Here is a 19,065-nt window from a genome sequence, read left to right as displayed (position 1 = left end):
GAGTAGGATTGATTTCGTTAAATACACTTAATTGTCCTAAAAAGGACTGGGAGATGGACTGAGTCCTTGACTCTTTATCCCTTCATCAGAATGAAGAAAATCTGTGTGGATGGGGTGTTATTGAGCTAAAAGCTTTAGTCGTGTCTGAGTAACGAGCCTCAGTTAAAACTTCATTGGCTACTGAATAAGTAAAGCCATCTCTAAAAATTAGGACGATCCCTAGACCACTCCATAGTGGGCGAAAGACCGTCCAACTCAGCGTTAGCTCGACTCAGTAACGGGCTCCCCCACCACCGAGCAGAACCGCTCATATTTCCCGAGCCATGCCGGAGAACATCCTCCCCGAGACTCAAAATGCTCTCTCAGGGCAAACCCCCCCCCCCTCACCGTAAACAAAATTTCGTAAGAAACCTAAGAGAGCGAAATTCAACGTCCCAGGGTAACGGCAATGCCGAGCCTCAGTTAAAACTTCATTGGCTACAGCATTGCCATCCGTTATTACTCAGGAAGTCCTAAAAAAGGGCTTTGTTCCTTATTCACGCCAATTCTCGCTGACCTCAGTCTACATTTAATTGTGCATTATCGTGGTTTATTTTATTTTTCTATAAAAATGTTTACTGTACGTAAATAATACTATTATGAATGAAGAATATGAAGCAAACAATTCTTACTTCGTATGAATTATATATAAAATTATTTGTGCCTTATTATTTTATAAAAAAAAAAGAATATTTTTTTTATTAAGTTATTAGAGATGGAAGTATTAAGAATTGTTACTTTAGCATAAATGGTTTTCTAATTACATAGCTTGTATATATTTATATATATTTATTTAATCACAATCGTATATATATTTATTTAATCACAATCAGTGTGTAATATAAAAATAATAAATATTAAGGTGCGTTTACAAAAAGAAAAATTATTCTATAGTATATGCGGTGGATTAATAAATGTTTAAAATCGTATAATTTTGTATTTGTTCATTACCAAGCATATCAGGTGAATCATATGTCTAAATATTCAAGGAAAGCAAGCTATTTTTATCTGTCATCTTGGGACGATTTTCAAACAATGGAGTCTACTGTCATTAATATATTTTAAGGCAGTGCTAACTGGAATTCTGGGTAACCATGTTTTTTTTTTTTAGGAGAAGAAATGGTTAATTTGGTACGAAAATAGGCACAGTCACTTGGAATGATATTTATAACAATTTATAGATGGCGCCAAAAAAAGACTTGAAACCTGATATGTCTTGATATACACAAACAACTTGTAAATCAGACAAAAAGACGTATATCTCTTATTTATTTATTAAGCTATATTTACATTGGCTTGCGTTAATTAATTACTCGCGTTTACATGAAATGTGCCTTATTTATTTAGCATTAATGCAAAAAAAAGTAATAATTAATCGAAAGAAGTTATTTTAATATATGGTAATGGATAAATAAAATACTTTGTTGCTTTTTTGATACACTAGAATGCATTTGTTACAAAAAAAAATTAAGAACCAAAGAACACGATAAGGCCAGAATATTTTACTTTATTTTTTGATAAAGTTTTCATCTTGCCATAAACATTTGGAATATAGAATGTGAAAATTTTATTTTTTCTTTTTTTATTCCTTTTTTTCAAATACCGTATCAGTGCGTTATGTGTCAAATTAAAATAACAGAATTTATTTATATGGATATCGATAGGATGAGACTAGAGAGTTGTGAATTGACAGATAAAAAAGTAATAATTTAATGCAAGAAGACCTTTCAGAATCCTGAAAGAGCTCATCTGAAAGATTTTTTATAGACAATAACAGCAGAGCAATCTGCGAAATGTCTAGACGGCGAATTACAATCAAGGCGAAATAAAACATGTTTTGGCTATTGACTAGGTGAATAGTCTGTAAAAGAAGGGGGGGGGGTAGTCTATCTTTAAAGGGTTTTTTTGCGAGTATAGATTGCGTATTTTAAAGCAATACGATGGCCATTTTAATTAAAATGACGTAAATGCAAAAAAAAAAAAAAAAAAATTCTAAGAGCTGTACAAGTTTAAGAAGAAATATCTATAATATCTATTTTTTTCCATTAATTTTATATATTATTTATATAATATATAAGTATATAAGTCTGAGTTAATAACAGATTTTCTTTTATTAAAGTCTCATTAAATGCACTACGAGAAATATCGTTATATTTATTTTTTTATTAGAAGATTTCTAATTTATATTCATTTACTAATTAATGTATTAATATAAAATTATTTAGTATACACCCACTTTTATGTTATAATATTACTGCAATATTTCCCTTAATAATATGTTTTCTGAATTTATTTTACAGATTTGTCAATAGATGGCAGCAGTAAATTTGTTTGTAAATACTTGTAATTAACCGAAAATTTCAGTATTCACAGCAATACTATCTAATTCTCTGCACATTAATAGTAATTTACAATACAAAGACTGCAGAAAACGCTTCCAGTTTTGTCTATGACAATGAAATCTAAGTGTTTAATTTAGTTGCAGTAAAAAGGCTTTTTTTTTTTTTGCTAGAGTTTAATAATAGATAGCTCAATTTCCCAGACTTTTATTGCTTTGTAGCAATCTTAGGCGCATAGCAAAAAGCATGGCTACAGAAAAAAAAAAAAAAAAAAAAAAACACTTTAATCATCAGCTTGAAAATTTTTAACCAATTAGTTCTCATAGTTGCTTTTGCTTTTTTTAGTACACTATAGTATGCATGTCGCTTTAGGCTTAGTAAAAGTAGATTATAACCTACTAATTATTGCTATTCCCCCAATGCAGAGGTTGAAACAATTCTACAAGCCAATTGGACTGTTCATCGGAAAACTTCAGTTCGCTTTAGCAACCCCTTGAGTAGCTGAATCAGGTATGGCCAAATATGCCGTTTTTGGCTTGAAATGGTTTGGCTGTGAAAACAAGAAAAAAAATGCATGGATACAATTTACCAATGCACAGATTCGCATAATTCCTTTTTATTTTATTTTCCTTTACTATCCTCTTCCTCTTGCATTTCTATCCCACGAAAAAAAAAAACTAACACTGTATGCCTTGTTCCTGTATTATATAAATACCAAAATGTTTGATAGTTTATTTACTTTTTTTTAAAATTTAGATAAGAAATTGTTTTCAGATAGGATGGAATATGATATGAAAGATAATCCCAAGTTATATTTCCCTATCGTAAACAATTCGCTGTTTTTTTAATATATTTGACTTCGTCATCAAAGAATGCCCGTTTGGCAGCTATGAACATGCAATCCTAAAAAAAATCATTACAAGTAATAATTGAACAAAAATTATTCATAAAATGTAATTAATAATTTGTTTCTTTAATTTAGCATGCAGGATACCAACGGATGACACCGAACCTTTGATCCACATACAAATTTCTTTATCAGATATTGAATATAATTTTCAATATCTGATACAGGGGAATTATTTGTTTACTAGTTTCAGCTTTAGCATTATTTGTACTTGAGAGTACAGTATTAAATTACGTCCGCTAAAGGACAAACCATTCTGAGAACATACTCAGCTCAATAATATAACATACAGACCAAAGAGTCTCCGTAATTCAATTAAATTTTAACGATTCCCCGTAATACTCAGGTTTTGAGTGCCGTTTAGAATGCGCCACTTGAAAAACTTTATATAAATATAAATATATATATAAATATATATATATATATAAATATAAATAAATAAAGCTTTTTGTTAAGATATTCTTCATTTAAATCTACTCATTCACAAATTAAAATGGTGTTGTTGAATAAAAAGTAAAATTTCATTATTTTTATTAAAATAATTAGAAATTTTATTTAAATTATATGCAATATATTAAATTATTTCTTATTATATATTAATTATAATTTTTTGCATTATATTCTCATTGTTATTAAGTTCAAGGCTTTGGTCATATAAATGGGCAACTTTGATGGAGAAGTGTTAAAACAGCATTATTATATAACACAACAGCGTTAATATATAATTTTAAATCATGTTTTGTGTGGACTTTTTTTCTTTCTTTCATGCACGATTGTGAAACGTTTGATAAAAGGTTGTATGAAGCTTAAATGATTTTCATATAATTTTACATTCAACTTTTTTTGAATATGCATCCGTTTTAAGCCTTAATCATATACTGAAAAACGCTTTTTTTTTGAATCCCACTTATATCGGGTAATTTTTGTGCAGTTTTTTGATAACATTATGACTAACAGGTTTTACACTCCTGATGTTTTTGTAATCAGAATTTTTGAATTGCATATTTAAATCTATTTTGTAAAATGTTTTGTTTCATAAAATTTTTGCAAAACTATATAAATATTTGCTATTTTCAAATTTTAGTAACTTTTATTATTTTTATATGAAATAAGAAGTAATTTAAAGAATCACTTTTTTATTTATTTTAAAAATTAATATAATTTTTTATAATTCAAAAATATTCGAGTTATTTTTGTTTAGTATTGTACAAACCAAAATTTATCTTATATGGTTTTCTCCAAAAGAGATCTATAGGTTGGCTTTTATTCGGTATTTTTGTGTGGATTATATTTTTATCTTGACTTTTTTAATTGGTATTGTTCGAGTAGTTTTAATAATAAATAATCTTCAGATATGTAATAATTTAATAACATATCTGATTAATAATATATCCTCCAGACGTTTGCTCTTTATATTTAATATAAAGAACAAACGTCTGGAGAATAGAAATTGAATTTCTCTTCCAGACTCTGTTTTCTATTCTATTTTTCTGAAATTTCAAATACAGTACCTCTGAAACAATATAAATGTTCTGATTTTGGTACGAAATGAGTTGGGTTAACATTTAGATTTATTTTACACTTCCATTTATGACACACTCTCAATCTCCTAACGAGTTAACCATGCATTGCAACAGACAGGTGATTGTTAAAGTGTAGTTGCATAAAATCTTAGTACAAGAGGACGGATTTCTATTGATTCCTCTGCACTCATTTAGTTTCGTTATGAATTAAATTGCATCCTCTCATTTCTTCTAGAGCAAATGATGTTGTCAATACTTCATTCCTGTAAATTTCATCTCTAAATTAATTAATTCATTTTTCTTTAGCAAAATAGTGAATACGAGTTTTGGTTTTTATCAATAATATTTTTATTTTGATAGTTCTTTCTGATGGGAATTTTTATCTCAAAATAAATAAGACATTGTTATCGTTAAAAATAGTGATCAAAGAGAAGAATTTAAAAAATCATTTTTTTACAAGTCCAAAGAAGACAAACGTGAAGAAAAAAAATAGAATATAAGAATATGCACTAACTATACTCTGTTTTATTTTTCAGCGAGGAGGAGGAAGAAGAAGACGACTCAAGAAAGTACGTATATATATATTTTTAATACATTTTTTTTTCAATTTAAATGATTCATATTTTAGAGATAAGAGTTGATTAAAAAAATTGGATAAAAGTAAAGTCTTTTATGGTAATAATTTCATAATTAGAAGCAACCGACAATGTTACACATTTTATAGCACTTTTCAATGCTTAATGTAAAACTCGCTACAAAAAAAAGAGAGAAAGAAGAATAAAGGCAAACAGTGGATAGATGAGCAGACCAACAAAGGGATGCTAACTGTTGATCACCAGTTATGTGTACGTGATGATCACATGACAAGATCATACAATAGAGCAAATGTCATTATAAACACAGGAAAAAACTAACAGTATTTGTGTTCACCTTCTTTCTTTTTTTATTTTATTAAAGGGCACTGCTTTCTCTCCATACAAAAACATATATTAAAATACGTATAAACATACATTTAATGGAATCAAGTACACACGTATTTCTAATTAAATGTTTTGACTGTGTAAGAGGTTACAATACTGAGACGGATTGATACAGTTAGATCAGAAGACTTATTTTTGTCACTGATCAGTAAGATCTGCATTTGCCGTTACAAATGCGATATTATGATAAAATAAGAGTAATCTAAGTCATCTTTTCTGTCGTTATTCTTCAAAATTCTATTATTGAGAATATCTTGGATTCCAATTTTTATAGCTCATATAACAAATGGTGTTTTGAATCTATATCCAAAAAACAAAGACATAAAATAAGACACAATTATTTACACTACCAATTTTTCATATGTAGAGCGAATATGGTATCCAACTTATCCCTCATATTTCAGAATTTTTTCTTCCAGATATTTTCTATTTTGTGGGAATACATCCCAAATATTTATTTATTTATTATTATTTTATGTTTATATTATATTCATTATACTATAATAATGAATAGTAGAGAGGAAAGATATTGTCCACTTGCAATTCTCTATTGATTTCAAGCCACACCATGCTACTAAACTCAGTCTGACATAATTTCCTACTCGTTGTAATGAATTTTAATAATATCTAGTTTATACTGTTTACATTCAATCTTTAGAAATTTTAATACATCATATCTTTTCCAGTTTGTCAAATACCATTTTAATTAATATCTGGAAATATTTATATTAATCTTTTTTACTTTATTATAGAAGAAGATCAAATTAATTTTGACTCATCATAGTCTAAATACATATTAATGTTCTCAAATATTATAGTTTTTGATATTTCCAAATGAATCGTTCACTTTTCAGGAAATGATGATATCTGTTATTCTAGAAGCTTGGAATTAAATGTCTAAGCTTAATTATTATTATTATCTGAGACCTCCAGGGAGTCAAAGACTCATCGTGGAAGGCTATAAATCACCCAAACCATCTATTATACCTTCCCTTAAATTCATTCACACTAGATGCACTCACTACCCCCTAAAGGCAAATTATTCCACTCACTCACTGCTCTGTAGGAGAAAAACCTAGCTTTTATCCCTTTTTTGACTCTGAACAAACTTAACTTCCAAGGATATCCCCGTGTTCTCCCCTCATTTTCCATATAACGAAGAATTTCATCAGAAGCTATCCTATAACACCCATTCAAAAGTTTGTAGACCTCTATCACATCCCTCCCCCCCTCTTTCTTCTGTTAACCAGAGTCTGTAATTCACATACTCGCAATCTGTCCTCATAATCTACATTTCATAATCCGGATATAATCTTTGCAACTCTTCTTCTTTTGCACCTTTACACAGCTTCTTCATCCCCTTAGAACCCCGGGAGACCAAATCTGCACACAGTAATCCAGGTGCGGTCTTATCAAAGCCTTATAAAGAGGCAAAATGACTTCATTTTGCTTACATGTCAAGGTTCGCTTCAACATCGCAATAGTCCTCTGAGTTGTATTTGCTATGTGACCTTTGAACTTTAAATTCCTATCCATCAATATGGCAAGATCCCTTGCCTCCTCAGTTTCTTGTACTATAACCCCGCTAATATAATATGCCGCTGGAAATCTAATCACGCCGAAGTGTATAACTTTACACTTACTAACATTAAGCTGATAGCCATTTTCGTTTGTCCAAATTTCCAGCTTATTCAAATCATTTTTTAAGTGCTGAGTATAGCATCCCCTGATTGACCTGTTTATCTTCGCATCATAGGTAAACAATTGCACATCTGATGTTAGATCCTACCTGATGTCATTAATGTATAGATTGAACAACAATGGCCAAAGGACTGAACTCTGAGGTACACCACTGGTCACCTTAAATATGGCAGATTTACACCCACTGTATACCACGTTTTGATATCTGTCTATCAACCATCCCCTGATCCAAGTCAATAGATTATATCCCAATCCCATATTCCCCAGTTTACGCAACAGCCCATCATGTGGTATCCTAGCAAATGCCTTAGAAAAATTCAACATTATCACAATGCACCCATTCGCTTTATCCAACTCGGCAGTAATATTGTTATAAAATATGAGCAAAATGCTAAAACATGACCTTCCTTTAGTAAACCCATGCTACTCCTTGCAGAGTATAGCTTGTTTGTCTACCCATTTCTTCATGTGTGAGTTCTTAGCAACTTCTCTAAAATCTTCACTACCACACCAGAAATATTAATAGGTCGGTAGTTAGACACATTAGTTTTTGCACCACCCTTGTACAATGCAACTATCATACATTCCTTCCATTCCTGTGGTATCATTCCCGAGCTGAGACTCAACTCATACAAACATGTGAAAGGCGTAGCCAATTCAGCCGAACATTTCTTTGGCTTATGCAACAGCTCTTCAACTTCATTTTCATGAACTTCTAACTCTTTATCCAATGCAGCAGTAGCACTATGCACAATCGTACTTACACCTGGTTGATATATCTTAACAAAGTGAGCACTGAACAATATTATTACTCGAGTACCATCCGCATTCAATACAGTTATTCTTCCACATTCATTCTTTCTTTTTCTTGCGGCATAACGATAAAATTCTTTTGGATTGCCTTTAGCTTGCATGGCCAATTTCTTTTCATACTCCGATTTAGCTCTCTGCACAATTCTCGTTGCTCCTCTGACCTGACCTTTATGTATTTCATAACTCCTCTCACTATTATTCTCACGGTATTATTTCCACATCATCTTCTTCTTGTGGATCTCTTGCTTAATAAATTGCACATCCATTTCATTCCCAACTTATTTATTCTTCGAACACTAAGGATACATTCAGACACCGCTTCATTTAAGCACTTTTTTCCACGATTCCCATGCATTGCGGACATTTTTCCCATTCAGTAACTGATAGCATGGCACCAAAGATAGTATTCTCCTAAATTGGTCATAATTTTCAACTTTGTAGTTCAGCATGTAACCTGTTTTAATCGGAGCATCAATACAATTAGATACTTCGAAAGAAAATACAGCATGATCACTGTCACCAGTTGGTGGTAAAATAGCCATATTCTTAGCAGAGACCCCTTCTGATGCTATGAGCAAATCCAACACTCTTCGACCTCGAGTTCCTTCTTTCACAAGCTGCTTGAGAAAGTTGTCTCGCAACAATTCAATAAATTCTTCTTCTTTCTTATCATGAGATTTACCCAATCAACGTTAGGAAAATTTAACTCACCAATTATGATCACTCGTTTGGTACCCATAAGGCTAAATTGGCGATGAATTTCTTCGTCCCCTCAACTGAGCCGCCAGGTTTGTATCAACATCCCTCCATATATTTCATTCCATTAGCCTATACTTCACACCAGATAACCTCAAACTCACTATATGGGCCATTGTTACCATCATTTGTTTTCTTGTATTTCTACCCTAATTGGACTTAAGTCATCTGATATCATTAGTCGTATATCATATGGGTAGTATATCCATTACACTCGATCCCACTTACCATATCTGATTCTGATAGCCAGGTTTCACTAATGCCAACAATCTTAGGCCACATCGTATTCAATACAGCAACGAACTCAATCCCTTTGTTTGTAATGCTCTTGGTATTTGTGTATAGACATAATAAATTATCATCTGGCCTATTCTTATAATTAGATATGCAATCTATTAGGTCATGATATAGAATTGTCTCCCCCCAGACATATTGAAAACGTCCGAATCCAAAGGATATTTTTCCACCCCTTCGCCACATACATAACCATATTCGAAGACATTCATATCTTTATCACGTTTGCATATCATAGCTGAACTTTCGCAGACTTTTTCCCATTCTTTCCTTGATGATCTAGTTTCCCTGACTTTCTGCATTACATCTCATACCAAGAAGTACTTTTTCCAGGCTCCAAATGAATTTCTGCAGATGCCAAATGAATTTAAGTGCAAGCTTATACAAGTCTTTTCTGCCATCAGACACACTCTACACATCTAAAAAAGTTACATCCATATCTTCTACGTGAAATCATTTGCTTTCATCGCCCTCCTCCTTAACTCAGTACTGTCATATTTGGGTAGTAATCCTACAATTTTTATTCTCTCACATTTCGCTCTAGCTTCTTCCAACAGACCTTTCATATCTTCTCTCATACTACATTTGTCACTACTTAAATTATTTAGTACCTACCAGAACTACCATCTCTTTTACTTTTCTTTTAGGGTTTTCAATTACTTTCGTCATATTTTTCATTTTCACCACCAGGAAACTAGAAGTAGTGACTCCCTTGGCAAGCGCAAATTTTAAGATTGATCAATCATACCATTTCACCTCTTTTTTCTTCGATTTTACCTGACTTACCTTGTTCTTATTAATATTATGATTACCCAGTTTAGTACTTTCCTCCCTGTTCTTGTTCTGAACCTTTTTCTTATCGTGTCTTAACTTTAGTCAACGTTTTTCCACCTTTTCCAGTTCCCTGGTCGATTTTCTAATAATTCTTTTAATGAAGATATTTCTAATGTCAGTTTATCCTCAGATAAATTATCATCATCATCAGTGCAGCAGCACTTTTCTTCATAAGGACAAACGCTCTCCTCAGTAGTATTAACTTGAGCTTTAGACACTGCTCAATTCTCACGAGTTTTCGGCGCCATTCTTAAGTAAAAACCAATAATATTTCTGCAGTTATGGTATAAAATGCTATAGCAAATAATTACACTAAAACTACATTAATATACTAAGAATACACTATTAAATCTATCTATCTATTCTATCTATCTATCTATATGTATGTAGAAAGTATTTTACCTTGGGTATAATAAATGTTAAAAATACCAAGCAATGGTATTTTTAACATAAAAATTTTAAACCTGGTTATGGAGTAAAACCAGGTTTAAAATTGCTTGGTATTTTTAACATCTATCTATCTATATATATATATATATATATATATGATTATCCGTTGTATTTACTAGGTATGAAGATGCGTTCATATTTTTAACTGACTAAATTCCGAGAATTAGACAAACAATTAATTTTATTTAACACACAACATGTTTCGTCGGAAAGGCGACTTCTTCAGGCGTGAGAACATTGAAAGCAAACATAAAAAAACACCACAAAGAAACATTGTACCACTACAAAATCGACTATGAACTGCAGTTAAGTTTGAACTGAAGCTGCAGTACGGGCTAAAGTTCCATTGTTAGGCATCTGCGAGCGTGTCACTTCACGAGTGCGCCAGTATCTGATAGCAGAGCTAAATGAGTCCGGTAAATTATAACTAAGGTTACTGTTTATGTGATGAGAGTCCTGGACAATTTCTTTAGACTCAACTATGCGGCGTTCTACCTCGTCGTGGCATATATGAAGATTTGATGTTGTGGTCCAGTTTATCTCATATTAGCGGCCTTCACTATTTGTGTTCATTGAGAACAGGACATGGCTTGAGAGGGCGCTTGCTCTGGTTCTGTTGTAGGCCAACAACCTTCTCAAAAAGACCATGAAACTTCCACGAAACATACGCCTTTCTCTTCATTCTTTACATCCGCTCATCCCCAGATTATATGGCCTCCCGAAGGTACACAAGGAAAATTGTCCATTAAGGCCAAACGTCGATAGTATTCCCTCACCTACATATTGGTTATCAAAATATCTAGCATCATCCTTAAAATGTTTTGCAGGAAAATCTCCTTCTTACATCAAAAATTCAAAAAACTTCGTCTCTAAAATTAAAAATATAAAGCTCAGGAATTCAGATATTATGGTGAGCTTTGACGTGGTAACACTCTTCACAAATATTTCAACTCAAGAGGTTCTTAATATTTACATAACAGGATCTCAAAAAAGATGTTTGCTGTGCTATCACATTGTGTTAACTCAGGCTACTTTGAGTTTGAAGGAAAAATTTATAAACAAAATAAGGGATTGGCAATGGGCAGCCCCCCTGTCTCCAATACTAGCTTTTTCGAGGATTTCGAAAAAAGACAATCTCTCTGCTACACTTAAGCCTAAAATATGGCTCCGATACGTTGACAACATATTCCTTATTTGGGAATACGGTATAGATAATCTTCACATTTTTTTAGATCACTTAAATAACTTCCACCCAGACATCAAATTGACCATAGAAATTGAAGAAAGTGGATCTCTGCCTTTTTTAGACGTCAAACATACTAAGATGTCTGACTCCATAAAAATCTCGATCTTCAGAAAATCAACGCACACGGGTAGATACTTGCATGCATCCTCACACCACTATCCAGCACAGAAGTTGGGTATCATCTCCACTCTAGCGCATCGTGCCAGGTCTGTATTGTCAGATGAGGAAAGGCTAAAAAATGAACTACAACATCTAAAAAGAACCTTCGTAAATGATGGCTACTCTTCAAAAACTATTAATAAACAACTATAACGCCGTCATCCAAACAACGTAGAAACACAGGACAACCCTAAAGGTTATATCTCTTTACCGTACATCAGCTCGCTCTCCCAGAAACTAAGAAGAATTTTGAAAAAAATTAACATAAAAATGTGCTTTTCTACTCTTCCTAAACTCAGATCAATTCTAAGCAAACCCAAACAGGTTCACAACCATCTTCAGTTACCAGGGGGTGTATAAAATCGCATGTGATTGCGGGAAACCATATTATAGCCAAACTGAGAAGTCCATCCTCCTACGTCTCGAGGAACATCAGAGGGACATTGCTTACAACAGAACCAGAGCAAGCGCTCTCTCAAGCCATGTCCTGTTCTCAGTGAACACAAATAGTGAAGGCCATCAACATGAGATAAACTGCACCACAACATCGAACCCTCATATATGCCATGACGAGGTAGAACGCCGCATAGTTGAGTCTAAAGAAATTGTCCTGGACTCTCGTCACATAAAGAGTAACCTTAGTTATAATTTACCGGACTCATTTAGCTCTGCTATCAGATACTCGTGAAGTCACACGCTCGCAGATGCCTAACAACAGAACTTTAGCCCAGACTGCAGCTTCAGTTCAAACTTAACTGTAGTTCATAGTCGATTTTGTAGTGGTACAATGTTTCTTTGTGATGTTTTTTATGTTTGCTTTCAATGTTCTCGCGCCTGAAGAAGTCGGCTTTCCAACGAAACATGTTGTGCGTTAAATAAAAGTAATTAATAAAAATTACTTTTATTAATTATAATTATATATTATAATTATAATATTTATAATTATAATAATTATAATATTATAATTATAATATTATAATTAATTATAATAACGCACAAACATGTTGTGCGTTAAATAAAAGTAATAAAAGTTAGCTGGTCTTGGGCTGAACTTCCGCAAGCAGGCAAATCTGCCTCGTGAACACACACACACACACTGATACAGTCATGAACATCGCCCTTAGGGGATGCAGCACAGGAGTGGCGATCCGGCTGCATTAATACGACGGTAATCTCCTCATTAGGAGGGAACTCAACCCGTCCTAGACGGATGAGAGGGATAGGATAAGAACTATTTTAGCATATGAAAATAACGAACGAAATATTTCGAAAGATATTCTCGATTACAGCATATGGTCCAAATTGTGATTCATAAATATACACATCACATAAATAATTTGATGTTTTATTAAATTGAGCAGTAGTGGCTAAATCTTTCTCTATTTATAAACTACAATAATTTTTTTATAATTTGCTTAATTTTTATATTCATTATTTTACGTATGGCTAATTTTATAATTAAATTAATATAAATCTCATCTCCTCTTCTTTTTCCTTGCGGTGTCGAGGGCTTATTAATAATCAAACCTCAAGCCGTTCACAGGATAAGGTGATCAGCCCTTCGCCTCGGTGTATCCTATGTCCGTAGTATTGAGTTCTCAAAGCCGGTTTGCGGGATGAAAAACCCCAGGATAAACTAGGGAAAAACCCTACAGTCCACGCCCAAGACCGGCTGACTTGACTACGGCTGAGGAAAATCCTTCAGCTCCTCACGTCATCGACTGGAATCGAACCTAGGCCACTCCCTCCCCAAGCATATGGTTGCGAAGCGCACAGCCACGAGGCTAACTGTGCGGACTAATTAATATAAATATATCTTTATAATACACATTATTAGAAGTATAATACTTTACATAATGCTATATACTTTGTGTCACTTCAAAAAGTTTGCATTCTTCATTCCCCCCCCCCCCCCCCCAAGTAAGATGGGTCTCCGTAGAATCGTACAGTGTAGGTACCTCCGGTTATTATTGCTAATTATCTATGTCTTATTTTGCATCAACGAAATTTATATATGATGTTCCTTTCTTAAATAATAAAATATTTATATATATAAAGAATGCAAAATTTATGAAAATTATATTTTAGTAAACATTTATTTTATAAAAGTCCTTATTTTTGTTTCTTCCACAGGAAAAAGTACGTATGCAAGTCTCAGTTCCTGCTCTTCTTTCTAAGTTTAGAAACTCAAAGTGGAATCTGGAATGCTATATTCGCTAAGCTTTAAAATATGCCTATTTTGGAATTATATAGCTAAATAACTATTTCTTCTTCTTCTTCTTTGTGATGTACTCTACTTGCTTAAGTGTTAACTTTAAATTCTATATTTATTTTTTTAGCAAACGTTGCATGCATGGCTTTTAAATTTCCACTTTTCTGCTTTATTAACGATTTCTAGCATACAAAAAATGTCATAAAACTCTTGCCAGGTTAGTTGATAGAGGGCGTCTCTTTAGTGAAATAAGTGACAAAAACAAAACAAAAAGTTTTTGTATTTTTATCTTTTTGGCATTATCATGAATATTTAATTTTGATAGTGTTATATTTTTCACTTCACTTGGAATGGAATTTTATTTAAAAATAAAAAATATATGATGAACAGAAAATTTAAAAGTAGTTTGCTTTAAAAATGAGTTAACAAGCTAAATTGGCGAATATGTGTTTAAACACTAATATCGTCGTATTTTATATACTTTAATTTGGTTCTTGCAAAACTGAAATTAATTATTTCCCCGGATCTTGTTGTATTGCTGTTTTCTGTATGTTTAATCGTAGAAGGAAGTTCGACAGTTTGAGATCATTTCCGGAAAGCTTGTTATCTCATATCTCATAAGGAATGACATTTTTTGCTTTCATTATTGTTATGAAATTTAGAAAAAACTAAAAGTGATGTTTTATTAAATCCTCAGCGTAAAATTAATAATAATATTATTATTTATAAATAATAAGATAAATTATTTAATATATTAATTTCAAAAAATCAAAATATTTAAGACACCTTACTAATTAATTAATCCATTCTTTATTTAAGTATGATTTCTTAAAATATCACTTCTGGTAATAGCAATGGACTGCACATTTCTGATGCACATTTTTAAATTTTTACTTTTTTGTGTATGAAATGAAAATTTTGAAATGAGAGAACATATTTATTATTTATTAAAAGCTTATTTTGAATTATGATATTTTATATATTTACACTCCCACATTTTTCATTAATAATTTTTGATACCCAACTTTTATACTGGGAGTTCTTTTTTTGAGATTACAAATTGATAAAAGCGCAGCTGATAAAAGCTTATGCTATTTGCTGCTTTTCTATTTCTAGTATCTGCATTATTAGTTTGGCTGGTGCTTAGATCCTTTAGAGTTAAACACATATTTTGCCTGAAATAGTTAGTTGCCACTAATAACTTCTTTTAAGGTAACTGCAAAAATCTGAAAAGCAGAAAGTGAGAAAATGCAATCGTACTTTGAGGACATAGTTCATATTACTGAAGAGTCAAGTACACATTTATTCCTTACATTATACACAAAAATATTTGTAGGAAAGTACAAGCTAAACTATATCAATAATATCGCCATTGCGCTACAGGTTAATTGTCAACATCAGATATTTTAAACGTGATCCTGCATTGACTATTTTCCGATCGGCTGCCTCTTTAAATAACCGTTCTTGTCGTTTGCATGAGATAAAGAAAGAAAGTAGAGATGTTTGAATTCTTGTTTGCCAGAATTTGATATCATTTAGCCATCCTGTTTTGGCCAATTTAAACGTGTAGCTGCATTAAGTAGCATATCATGGACACTAAAAAGGTTCAAATTAAAATTTTTCTCGCTTCAGTAGGAACTCTTTTTTATTACGTATTTCTTCCCGTTTCAAACATACTAATTGTACGTTATATAGTCATGGTCTTGAAGAGTTACATGAAATTTAATGCGAGTTGGGGTCGTTCTTTTAATATAATCTCTGACCACAGCAACTGAAAAGAACGTTATTTTTTTTCATGATTTTTTGAAAGTTTTATAAACTTTTATATCTATTTCTATTGATATAGTCTAATTATTTATAAAATTTGTGATGATTCGTCAGTTTTTATATCATATACAATAAACAAAAATATATAATATTTATATATATTTTATGTATATAATATACGGGGGCGGTCTGAAACGTTCTCGGCCTCGACCATAGACGGCAACACTATTCGCACTTTTTTTTTTTTTAAGTTGGTACATCCGTTATAAGCATCCATGTGAAATTGCAAGTCATTCTATCAAGTAGTATGTTTTATACAGCTGTCTAAAACAAAAGTGTTGTCTGTATCCCTTGAAATGGATAAAATTGAGTAACGTGCGGTTATAAACTTCTCTGTAAAAGAAGTTTTAACGCGAAGTGAATTTCATTCAAAGTTCATAAAAGTTTATGGGCACTCTTCTCCTTCGTTTTCGACAATTAAAAAAATGGGCTGCCGAATTAAACGTGGCAGTACCAGCCTTGAAGATGATCCACGTGAAGGACGTCCAAAAAGCACTCGCATGAAAATCTCTGAACAGTGCTTGGAGCGTTTTAACAAGAATAAAACTGATTTTATGCGTCGATTTATTACCATGGATGAGACTTGGATTCACCATAACACACCAGAATCCAAACAGCAGTCAAAACAGTGGAGAGAAGCCGGTTGTTCAGCGCCAAAGAAGGCGATGTCGGTTTCATCAGCAGGAAAGGTCATGACATTGGTGTTTTGGGATGCGAAAGGCATTTTGCTTATTAATTATCTTGAAAAGGGTAAAACAATAAGCGGGGAATATTATTCCGATCTTTTAACCATACTAGACGAAAAAATTCGTGTGAAAAGACTGGGTTTGCAGAGACTTTTCATTTTCAAAATCATTTTCATCAGGACAATGCACATGCCCACAAAGGTGTTTTGGCAATGGGAAAATTAAGGGATCTGTGCTATGAATTGTTGGAACATCCATCCTATTCCTCAGATTTGGCTCCCTCTGACTTCTATCTCTTCCCAAAACTGAAACTCTTCCTCGCTGGTCAGCGTTTTTCTTCGAATCAAGAGGTGATTGCAGCTGTAGAGGAGTATTTTGCAGATATTACCGAGGACCGCTACAGGGAGGACGGGATAATAGCGCTGAAGCATAGCTGGGTGTTGAAAAATAAAAATAATTTTGGAACTATGAATTCGTTTTTTCATTGTTAGGCCGAGAATTTCAGACCACCCTCGTATATACATAAAATACAAAATTAAATATATTTGGCAAATAATATAAAATAAAACATGTATAAACTCTTTATGCCGACGACATTATTTGTTCGGAAATCGGTACATAGCCAGTATCTATTAAATCATCATCGTCGTAGTTGAGTGCATTTCTGTTACTTGCTAAGTCGCAGCAGAAATACACTTAGTGGAATCGTGTAAAATCAGTTCTTCTGTGTATAACTAGAATCTATACAATCGGTAGCTAGGCCTAACCTCATGAAAGTCAAGACGAAATTACGGATTTACTTCATATATATATAAAGTATAATATAAATAGAATGTAATAATACTACTCTACTCATTAACTCATTCACTCATTCTATGGATAAAACTAGTTTGAAAACTCAAATTAAAGGAATTTTTGATTCGATCTACTGTAAAAATGATAAATTTTAAAATGTAAAAAAAAAAAAAAAAATAGGTATATATTTGAGGATGTGCCCAAGTGCATTTCTATAGATGCCAAGAAACAACACCAAGTAATGAATATTGAAGCTTTTCCTATAAGAATGTCAAACATAAATAGTCATATTATTCAATAAAATGTTAATGTTTTCTGTGTTACATGCAAAATCATAATCATGCAATATTGGAAAAAAAGTTAACATGGAAATAGCCAAGAAAAATACAATACAATTTTCATGCAATCTACAACTGTCACAAACTTCATAATTATTTTACAGCTAGGAACTTTTAACATATAAAGATACCAAATAGGTTTGGCGTTAAACCTAATAATACTGTTCTGATTTTCTCTCTAGGACTTCGCAGAAAAAGTAAGTGAAAAGGATCCATCAGAGGAATGGACCGGACAATTCGTTCGTTATTGCATGCATTGCTTATTAGCGTTTCCTCCTTTCCAATTTTTGAGCAATGCTCTGGTACTCCTTTTTTATCCCTTAATTCCAAACTTTATATTTGCCTGTTTTTCTGATCAGAGGGTTAATTATGAATATTGTGTGTTCAGCCATCGGAGTAACCCCTCTGCCTGTTTTTACTTCCTTCCCCCCTACCTTTTTTGTTTTATTTCACCCAGATTTCAATTACTTTTTTTTCCCTCTTGTTATGTGTGTGTGTGTGTGTTACTAAGTGTGTTTTCTTTGCTTGCTTAACTCGAAAATGCAAAACAAATTGATGTTTTGTATGTACAAATGTTCCACATACGGAATATTTTAGTATTAATAGCTTGAATATAAAATCCTGAAGGAACCATTTTACACATTTTGTGAATAAAAATTGATCAAAAATGCTCTCCAAAACAGATAAAGTATTTATATTTGAATATTTTTTATCCTTATAAGGACTAGCTTAAAGGGGCGAAGCAAGAATGCTTTTCATCTTCTCCATTATCTGTAGAGGACAGTGTAGGGATAAGGTGTTATTGAGCTATTAAAGCTCTGATCACGGCAAGAGGGTAATAGCAATAGCCGACCCTCAGTTAGAACTTCATTGGCTACAGCATTGCCATCCATTTTACCCTCCAAGGGTATTAATCACCGCATCTCACCGTCGATTAACTCCCCACTCCAATTCTTTTCTACATTTCTTGAATATATTAAAGAATTATATAAAACAGAAAGGTGTCTGAGATTCTTTTCTCCCCGATACTGAAAAATATTTTAAAAATTTATTTTGAAACTATTCAGAAAACTTGCTTCCAGATTTTTTTTATTTCCCTCGACTTATTATTATATAATCCACATGATTATATTATCTTATAAAAAAAGGAGTTCATCCAGTCCTGA

At 32.4% G+C, this 19,065-nt stretch overlaps 1 protein-coding gene across 3 annotated transcripts in view; it reads left to right on the top strand.

Annotated features, from left to right (window-relative positions):
- LOC150104874 (troponin T, skeletal muscle-like) overlaps positions 1 to 19,065 on the top strand; it is a 71,861-nt gene that overhangs the window by 27,246 nt on the left and 25,550 nt on the right. For 2 of the 3 annotated variants that reach the window (XM_090395385.1, XM_090395384.1), the window contains exons 3-4: positions 5,345 to 5,377; positions 18,082 to 18,096. In XM_090395385.1, the coding sequence (XP_090251511.1) occupies positions 5,345 to 5,377; positions 18,082 to 18,096 (48 nt within the window). Of the gene's footprint in view, positions 1 to 2,803; positions 2,889 to 5,344; positions 5,378 to 18,081; positions 18,097 to 19,065 lie in introns of all 3 variants that reach the window. The other variant, XM_090395386.1, reaches the window with a different exon arrangement.

The sequence above is a fragment of the Typopeltis vanoorti genome, chromosome 7, assembly GCF_054136105.1.
Source record: "Typopeltis vanoorti isolate ZY-2024b chromosome 7, IOZ_Tvanoo_1.0, whole genome shotgun sequence".
In the NCBI taxonomy this organism is placed as follows: domain Eukaryota; kingdom Metazoa; phylum Arthropoda; class Arachnida; order Uropygi; family Thelyphonidae; genus Typopeltis; species Typopeltis vanoorti.
This window is presented reverse-complemented; position numbering and strand designations above follow the sequence as displayed.